Raw genomic sequence first — 10,172 nt, 5'->3', positions numbered from 1 at the left:
ACTTTCTCTTTCTTTGTGGCCTTTAGATCATTAAATTTAGTGACTCAGCTAATTTTTTTTACCCACCTCTTAGAAAAGTTGAAAGTGTTTGTGACCAAGCACTTAAGGTTATTTCCTTTAAACCAAGTGTTTGAGACGTTTTTAGATTTATAACAGTCTTTGTTTACCATGTAATTCAGTCCAATTGAGGAACTAGTAAAACTGCATTATCCAGACATCAAAGACAGACATGTAAGAAGAGTATACTTATACCAGGGAAACTGTTAGGTTTCTAACAAGTGGAAAGTTACCAGGTGTCCAAAAATTAACCACTCCCATGCCACCTAATTCTCATTTCTTGTAGCTTTTTTAGTTCAGCCAGCAGCATTCTGGGTTTAAAATATCAGTTGCTACATCCTTGAGAGTTGAGTGTTTTCTTTTCTTTAGCATCCTTCAGATAACTGAGATTTTGACTTGAATGGACTAAATAGAATATCCTGCCATAAAAAAAAAATTGTAAGTAGCAAGGTGTTGAATGGACTATACATTTTAGTTTAGTTCAAAATTAAACCAATATCTTTATTTCTTGAGGTTTAAGAGCAGGTTGGGGTTTTGTTTTCCTGAGATTTCTGTGAAGAGGTAGATTATTCGGCCCACTTTACAGAGGGTAAGTGGGATGATTTGCTAGCTGCATGCAGCAGTTGCTTGAAGTAGGACCTGTGTCGCCAAGTTGCATTTCAAGATTGGTCAAGACTCCTGCCAGACCCTGGGATGAGGAATGATAGAGAAGGGCTCTGTTAGGTGAGCACCCTTGACTTCCTTAAACCTTTGTCAGCATTCCTACCTGAGGCTCTGTTAAAGCCTCATTAAAACAAAATTGTAGGGACTTCCCTGGTGGTGCAGAGGTTAAGAATCCGCCTGCCAATGCAGGGGACACGGGTTCGAGCCCCGGTCCGGGAAGATCCCACATGCTGCGGAGCAACTAAGCCCGTGCGCCACAACTACTGAGCCTGCGCTCTAGAGCCCGCGAGCCACAACTACTGAAGCCCGCATGCCACAACTACTGAAGCCCGCGCTCCCAGAGCCTGTGCTCCGCAACAAGAGAAGCCATCGCCATGAGAAGCCCGTGCACCGCAACGAAGAGTAGCCCCCGCTCGCCGCAACTAAAGGAAACCTGCGCGCAGCAACCAAGACCCAACACAGCCAAAAATAAATAATAAACAAATTAATAAATTTAAAAAAATTGTGTATGTGTACTACAGAATAATGTGCAAAAAAGCACTTTGATTTCATATAAATCTTTCCTTTTCAGATATTTCAGAGGATGTGTGTAAACATGCTTTAGATGTTCATAAGCGTCTTATAATTTTACTTATGTACGCAATCACCTAGGGAAGTGGGGGATGGGGAAGGTTGGGTTTTTTTCTCTTTCCCATAGCTATCCCGCTTGCTCCTCCTGAAGTCTGGAGCTTGGCTTCTATAGGAGCATGCCACTAGGTGATCTGGAGGCGATTACTTACAGGCATTGAGATTTCTCTTTTGAGAAATGGTCAAACAATTTTTACATCTAGCCACATTTTGTCTCCATAGAGGGTTTGACTTTCTGGGTTATCAAAGGAAGACACGGATTTTTGGGAAAGGTCTTTGACCTTTCAGGGTTATCATCATAGGGGACAGTTGTGCTCTCACATTTGTTGCCCCCTTGTATCAGTCAGAGTAACGTGTGGTGGTCTGACTTCCTGTGGCACTTCTTGTGAGACAGGCTCACAAAAAAATATTAAGGTTGTGGAAATGCTGGGTTCCTACCAAGCATAAATGAGATTCAAAAGAAAATTGCTGTTTATTTTAAATTCTTCTCTTTGGAGTGTCTCAGGAGGCTGTTCATTTGGCTACAGGTTCAGCAATTGCACGGTTATATTTACGTGTGTAAGTAGACCGCAGTGCAGTATAAACTAGCAACCAGAAGAACATTTATGTAGCGGCAGCCAAAGACTACATATTTTACTTATTTCAGCTGGAAAGCTGCTAAAGACTTTGTAAGACATCATCATAACATTTTATGACTTCAGCTATTCAGACTTTAGGTCCTTTAAGGTGCCACTTCACAGCCACAGTCTGTGACTCCCCATAGCCTTTGGGGAAGAATCGGAGCTCTTTGAAAGTGGCTTAATCTGGTCCCTGCTTACTTGCTAATGCATCTCACCCATCTCCTCCCCATACACACTTAAGTTCAGCTGGTTCTCCCATGGGCAATGAATGCCCTTTTCTGGAGAGAGAGGAGTCTGCATATTTCAGCCCCTCTACTTTAGGTCTCACCTGAGATGGAACTTCCTCCAGCAAGGCTTTTCTAAATCTAAAGGGCTGGGTTTGGGGACCCTTTAATAAGCTCTAATAGTCATTCATTTATTCATTCCTTCAGTAAATATTTGTGTCAAACATGTTCTCGTAGCTTGAGGACACAGAGTGAAGAAGGCAGGGGTGGGCCTTACCCTCACAGAGCTTATGCTCTTGTCAGGGAACCACTCCATATTCATACCCTTCAAAAAAACAAACAAAAAAAACCTTTTATTTGGAAATAATTACAAACTTAGAGAAGTTGCAAAAATTAAAATAGCACAAAGGAATATCCTGTACATTTTACCCAGATTCACCTGTTGTTAATATTTTACCTTGTTTGCATTCTTAGTCTCTCTCAATATATAGGTGTGATTTTTTTTTGGACCAGTCACATACATTATGGTCTTTTCCCTCTGAAAACTTCAGTGTGTATTTCCTAAGAGTAGGGCTTTTCTCTCACATGATAGTTATAAACTTCATAAATTTACACTGATAGAATACTTTTATCTAATTCCATTCATAGTCCAATGTTATTAATTGATCTAATGATGTTCTGAATAGCCTTCCTCCTCCTGCCCCTCCACCCCCACCCCATACAGAATTCAGTCTAGGATCAGATAATTGCATTTAGTTAGGATGTCTCTGTAGCCTCCTTTAATCTGGAATATTTATTTACAAAGCCATTCTCTGTCTATTATGACACTGATTTTTTTCTTTTAAGTACAGAAATGCACCACCACCACCACCACCACCCTCCTGGCTGTAATAGAATCTTGCTCATTTTGTGTTTGTCTGATGTTTGCTTGTGATTAGGTTGAGGTAGTGCATTCTAGGCCATCATACTGCATAGTGATGTTGTATCCTCCTGGGGTATCACATCTGGAGGCCCATGATGTCCTTCTGGCTCTTTGATGGTGATAATTTTCATCACCCAAAGTGTTGCCCAGTATCTCCACTGTGTAATTAGTGTGTGTTTGTTTTTCTTCTTCCATTTGCAGCTAATAAGTAGTCTATCAGGAGACCTCATTTCTGCACAAAATCCTGCTCCTAATCAAAATTCCCCCCCCAGATTAGCATCAAGTGATGATTCTTGTCTGATCCAGTATTATGAACTCAAGTTCCTACTTTTGCAGTGGATTGTAATTCATTACTGTACTTAATTATTTTGATGTTCAAAGTGTCCCAGATTTGACCAGTGGGTGCCCCTTCAAACTGGTTCCTGTGTCCTTGTGAGGTACCCTGTCATTTTTTTCAAGCACTTCCTTCCTTTCTTGTACAATAAGATGTTCCAGGCTCATATTGTACCAACCCTGCCCTAGCCCTGGAATCAGCCATTTTTCCAAGGAGCTTGCAAGCCCTTGTTTTAGCCCTTAGCACACTGCTTACTTACGTGTCTTCCTCCATTAGGTGACATTGTACCTCTGAGGGTACACAGATGTCAGTCTTTTTTAAAAATAATTGTAAACTGCCTTGCTTTGTAGATTACCTTTAGTGCAAATGCTTTGGTTATTTCACCACTTCTTACATTCTTTGCTGTTGGCAGATTATCTTTTTTATTTATTTTTTTATTTTTGGCTGCATTGGGTCTTCGTTGCTGTGCGCAGGCTTTCTGTAGTTGCGGCGAGCAGGGGCTGCTCTTCGTTGCGGTGCACGGGCTTCTCATTGCGGTGGCTTCTCTTGTTGCGGAGCATCGGCTCTAGGCACGTGGGTTTCGGTAGTTGCAGCACGTGGGCTCAGTAGTTGCGGCACATGGGCTTAGCTGCTCCGTGGCGTGTGAGATCTTCCCGGACCAGGGCTTGAACCTGTGTCCCCTGCGTTGGCAGGTGGATTCTAAACCACTGCGCCACCAGGGAAGTCCAGATGTCAGTCTTATTTGCTCTTATGTCTTTACCCAGCTTAAGGCCTCGTACATTTGATGTTTACTATAATTACTTGTTGAATAATAAAATTGATTTTTCCTGTTGTTTGGTGATTAAAATTGGTTTCAAAATTATGATGCTGATTGGTTTTCTTTTTTCCTCCCCCACCTAGGAAGAAATGTTGGCTATTTGGCGATGAGAAGTGGCAAAAACTAACCTCGTACTGGTATACAAGCACGATGAGATCTGACACTTCTGCTTCGTGGGCAGCCGGCCCCCGCTGATAATGTGGGGAAGCCACTGGGTCCACTGGACAACACTAATCTGATCTTGGAAGTAGCTGATTGTGGCAGGATGTGTCGACGATGATGATGGCAAGGAAGCAAGATGTCCGCATTCCCACCTACAACATCGGTGTGGTGGGGTTGTCTGGGACGGAGAAGGAGAAGGGCCAGTGCGGCATTGGGAAGTCGTGTTTGTGCAACCGCTTTGTGCGCCCGAGTGCCGACGAGTTTCACTTGGACCACACCTCTGTCCTCAGCACCAGCGACTTTGGTGGGCGAGTGGTCAATAATGACCACTTCCTCTACTGGGGAGAAGTTAGCCGTTCCCTGGAGGACTGTGTGGAATGTAAGATGCATGTTGTGGAGCAGACTGAATTCATTGATGATCAGACTTTTCAACCTCACCGGAGCACGGCCCTGCAGCCCTATATCAAGAGAGCTGCTGCAACCAAGCTCGCATCAGCTGAAAAACTCATGTACTTTTGCACTGACCAGCTGGGGCTGGAGCAGGACTTTGAGCAGAAACAGATGCCAGATGGAAAGCTGCTAATTGATGGTTTTCTTCTTGGTATTGATGTTAGCAGGGGCATGAATAGGAACTTTGATGACCAGCTCAAGTTTGTCTCTAATCTCTACAATCAGCTTGCAAAAACAAAAAAGCCCATAGTGGTGGTCCTGACTAAGTGTGATGAGGGTGTTGAGCGGTACATTAGAGATGCACATACTTTTGCCTTAAGCAAAAAGAACCTCCAGGTTGTGGAGACCTCAGCAAGATCCAATGTAAATGTGGACTTAGCTTTCAGCACCTTAGTGCAACTCATTGATAAAAGTCGGGGAAAGACGAAAATCATTCCTTATTTTGAAGCTCTCAAGCAGCAGAGTCAGCAGATAGCTACAGCAAAAGACAAGTATGAGTGGCTGGTGAGTCGCATTGTGAAAAACCACAATGAGAATTGGTTGGGTGTCAGCCGAAAGATGCAGGCCTCTCCTGAGTACCAGGACTATGTCTACCTGGAAGGGACTCAGAAAGCCAAGAAGCTATTTCTCCAGCACATCCATCGCCTCAAGCATGAGCATATTGAGCGCAGGAGGAAGCTGTACCTGGCAGCCCTCCCACTGGCTTTTGAAGCTCTTATACCCAATCTAGATGAAATAGACCACCTAAGCTGTGTAAAAGCCAAAAAGCTCTTGGAGACCAAGCCAGAATTCTTGAAGTGGTTTGTTGTGCTTGAAGAGACACCGTGGGATGCCACCAGCCACATTGACAACATCGAGAATGAGCGGATTCCCTTTGACTTGATGGATACCGTCCCCGCAGAGCAGCTATACGAGGCCCACTTAGAGAAGCTGCGGAACGAGAGGAAAAGAGCTGAGATGAGAAGGGCATTCAAAGAAAACCTGGAGACCTCTCCTTTCATAACTCCTGGAAAGCCTTGGGAAGAGGCCCGCAGTTTTATTATGAATGAAGATTTCTATCAGTGGCTAGAAGAATCTGTATACATGGATATTTATGGCAAACACCAAAAGCAAATTATAGACAAAGCAAAGGAAGAGTTTCAGGAGCTGCTTTTGGAATATTCGGAATTGTTTTATGAGCTGGAGCTGGATGCTAAGCCCAGCAAGGAGAAGATGGGTGTCATTCAGGATGTTCTGGGGGAGGAACAGCGATTTAAGGCATTACAGAAGCTCCAGGCGGAGCGTGATGCCCTTATTCTGAAGCACATTCATTTTGTGTACCACCCAACAAAGGAAACATGCCCTAGCTGCCCCGCCTGTGTGGATGCTAAGATCGAGCACTTGATTAGTTCTCGGTTTATCCGACCATCTGACCGGAATCAGAAAAATTCCCTTTCTGACCCCAACATTGATAGAATCAACTTGGTGATCTTGGGCAAGGACGGCCTTGCACGAGAGTTGGCCAATGAGATTCGAGCTCTTTGTACAAATGATGATAAGTATGTGATAGATGGTAAAATGTATGAGCTCTCCCTGAGGCCAATAGAAGGGAACGTCAGGCTTCCTGTGAACTCTTTCCAAACACCAACGTTTCAGCCCCATGGCTGTCTCTGCCTTTACAATTCAAAAGAGTCTCTGTCCTATGTGGTGGAGAGTATAGAGAAGAGCAGAGAGTCCACACTTGGCAGGCGAGATAATCATTTAGTCCATCTCCCCCTGACCTTAATTTTGGTTAACAAAAGAGGAGACACCAGTGGAGAGACCCTGCATAGCTTAATACAGCAAGGTCAGCAGATTGCTAGCAAACTTCAGTGTGTCTTTCTCGACCCTGCTTCCGCTGGCATTGGTTACGGACGCAACATTAACGAAAAGCAAATCAGTCAAGTTTTGAAAGGACTCCTGGACTCCAAGCGTAACTTAAACCTGGTCAGTTCTACTGCTAGCATCAAAGATCTGGCTGATGTTGACCTGCGAATTGTCATGTGTCTGATGTGTGGAGATCCTTTTAGTGCAGATGACATACTTTTTCCTGTCCTTCAGTCCCAAACCTGTAAGTCTTCCCATTGTGGAAGCAACAACTCTGTTTTACTTGAACTACCAATCGGACTACACAAGAAGCGCATTGAACTGTCTCTTCTTTCATACCATTCCTCGTTTAGCATCAGAAAAAGCCGATTGGTCCATGGGTACATTGTTTTTTATTCAGCCAAACGTAAGGCCTCCTTGGCTATGTTGCGTGCCTTTCTTTGTGAAGTGCAGGATATTACCCCCATCCAGCTGGTTGCACTCACTGACGGCGCTGTAGATGTCCTGGACAATGACTTAAGTCGGGAACAGCTGACTGAGGGGGAGGAGATTGCTCAAGAAATTGACGGAAAGTTCACAAGTATCCCCTGTAGCCAACCCCAGCATAAACTTGAGATCTTCCACCCATTTTTTAAAGATGTGGTGGACAAAAAGAACATAATCGAGGCTACTCATATGTACGACAACGCTGCCGAGGCCTGCAGCACCACAGAAGAGGTGTTTAACTCCCCCCGGGCAGGCTCTCCGCTCTGCAACTCAAACCTGCAGGATTCTGAAGAAGATATCGAGCCCCCTTCTTACAGCCTGTTTCGAGAAGACACATCACTGCCCTCTCTGTCCAAAGACCATTCTAAGCTCTCTATGGAACTGGAGGGAAATGATGGGCTGTCTTTCATCATGAGCAATTTTGAGAGTAAACTGAACAACAAAGTACCTCCGCCAGTCAAACCAAAGCCTCCTGTCCATTTTGAAATTACAAAGGGGGATCTGTCTTATTTAGACCAAGGCCATAGAGATGGACAGAGGAAGTCTGTGTCTTCTAGCACCTGGCTACCTCCAGATGGGTTCGATCCGTCTGATTATGCCGAACCCATGGATGCTGTGGTCAAGCCAAGGAACGAAGAAGAAAACATATACTCAGTGCCCCACGACAGCACCCAAGGCAAAATCATCACCATTCGGAATATCAACAAAGCCCAGTCCAATGGCAGTGGGAATGGTTCCGACAGCGAAATGGACACTAGTTCTCTAGAGCGAGGACGCAAGGTATCCATCGTGAGCAAGCCAGTGCTGTACAGGACGAGATGCAGCCGGCTGGGGAGGTTTGCTAGTTATCGAACCAGCTTCACCGTGGGGAGCGATGATGAGCTTGGGCCCATCCGAAAAAAAGAGGAGGATCAGGCATCCCAGGGTTATAAAGGGGACAGTGCCGTCATTCCATATGAGACAGATGAAGACCCAAGGAGGAGGAATATTCTTCGCAGTCTAAGAAGGAACACTAAGGTAAGACATGAGTTTAGGAATGAGTTATAGGAGTGGCTTGCACAGTGTCTTGGTAAGAGTTCATTGATGATGATGAAGATTTTCAAGGACAGCTTACTCTGGTAAAAAACTGCCCTGTGGGTGTGTGTTGTGTGTGTGTGTCTTTACTCTGACTTAGCATTAAAAAATAAGCTGTGTCTCAGATAGCTACTAGTAGCTCTCAAGTGGTAAGGACTTTGGGTAGATAGCCTGGACAGCTTACTCTGGTAAAAAACTGCCGTGTGTGTGTGTGTGTGTGTGTGTGTGTGTGTGTGTGTGTGTGTCTTTACTCTTTGACTTAGCATTAAAAAATAAGCAGTGTCTCAGATAGCTACTACTGGTAGCTCCCAAGTCGTAAGGACTTGGGATAGATAGCCCGAGTTGTCTTTGTCCAAAACAATAGTTAGGTAATTACTACAATGAGCAGATCATGTAGAACTTGTCAGTGTCCTGACAAACAGCCAAGCCAGTGACAATGTGCTTGGCCTTTCTTCACTTAAACAGCAGAACCCAGAATCACAGTCCTCAGTCTTTGACTGAGAAACGAACATTTCCTCCATACATCTCTTAAATGCTCCTTTTCCCCCTTGGTGATCTGTAAAGGTTGCTGCATTTTAGATTAGGAAAAATTAGATGGTTATTTTATTTGCACATATAAATTACTGAAGGGTCTTCAAGTACCTAAATGAAAAATAATCTTGTCTCTGTGAGTTATAAACCTGTCCCGTGTTTGTAAAATTGGAGTGCCCTCCAGCTCCTTGAGTGAGTTGCTGCTGCTATCAGTGAGAGCTTCGGATTTGATTTAGGGACCACAAATGGGGCAGGAAGGGGAAAAGAAAGAAAAAGTAAACCATGTGTGTTAGGAATGTCAGGGCTGCTGTCAGATGTAGAGGAAACAGCCCCAAATGTAGGAGCAAATGAAGTCTCTTTATCTCGCATGGAATTGCGCTGTGCAGGGCAGTGTGCCCTGTCCTCTTGAGCTTAGGCCTTGAGATAGAAAAGGTATTTCTTAACTTTATTTTTTCCCCATTTAGAGTAGGGGAAATACCTTTTGTTTTTCAGAGAAAGACATCTTGGTGAGACACCACAACAGAACTCTGTCAACAGACTCTGTTACATGCAGGCCCGCCCCCAGCATTGTGTATTATCTGGAGGCCAGTTCTGCAGCTCATATTGGTTAAGAGGGTCCTTGGAGATGGAGGAACATGGTGCCATGGCCCTCACAGGGAAAACCTGTTCACTTTGTGTTCCCTGATAGCATACAGCAAGCTTCTCAATCACTACAGGCCAGAGCTTCCAGAATTTTCTTACCTATAGAATTTCAGAGAGGGCAGGGCAGTATCATTGTGCGTTCTGTTCCCCTCCCATTCTGAGCTGTATATCAATAAATATCGTAGGCATTCTTCTGTTTGCTCTCCCTATGGTTTGCTTTTACATTTCTATACCTTTATCTGCCTGCAGTATTTTGTTCTCCAAGTTGGTATCGGGCAGACCCGTGGAAAGCAGTTCTTATTGGGAAGCCAGAAAGTAGCCTGACCAGCCTGCCAGTATTTCCCCAGAGCTCTCCTGTTTGATGATACTGGAGTCCAAACATTTTGAACATTTTGGCTTTCTTCTCTTCCTCCTCCACTCCCAGTGAAGACTGTTGCCAGCACAGCGTATCTAAACGCTGACAGTCTTTTAAGTGTGGAGGTGTCTGCACACCTGGGAATTAGGAAGGTGGCATAATATCACACTGCGAATCATAACGGGTTTTCCGACTTCAAGCTACCTTTTTTTTTTTTTTTTTTTTTTTAATTGCGGTACGCGGGCCTCTCACTGTTGTGGCCTCCCCCGTCGCGGAGCACAGTCTCCGGACGCGCAGACTCAGCGGCCATAGCTCACGGGCCCAGCCGCTCCGCGGCACGTGGGGTCTTCCCGGGCTGGGGCA

General features: G+C 44.6%; 1 protein-coding gene across 1 annotated transcript in view; it reads left to right on the top strand.

The window, feature by feature from the left end:
- The first annotated feature begins 4,183 nt into the window (after positions 1–4,183).
- Positions 4,184–10,172, top strand: part of ARHGAP35 (Rho GTPase activating protein 35) — a 79,402-nt gene continuing 73,413 nt past the window's right edge. Inside the window, exon 1 of the mRNA XM_028477727.2 lies at positions 4,184–8,224. Coding sequence (XP_028333528.1) covers positions 4,541–8,224 — 3,684 coding nt within the window. The 5' untranslated portion in view covers positions 4,184–4,540. The remainder of the gene's footprint in view (positions 8,225–10,172) is intronic.

This window comes from Physeter macrocephalus, chromosome 17 (assembly GCF_002837175.3).
Source record: "Physeter macrocephalus isolate SW-GA chromosome 17, ASM283717v5, whole genome shotgun sequence".
Classification (NCBI taxonomy): domain Eukaryota; kingdom Metazoa; phylum Chordata; class Mammalia; order Artiodactyla; family Physeteridae; genus Physeter; species Physeter macrocephalus.
Note: the sequence above shows the minus strand (reverse complement) of the source record. Positions and strands in the feature narration are given on the sequence as shown.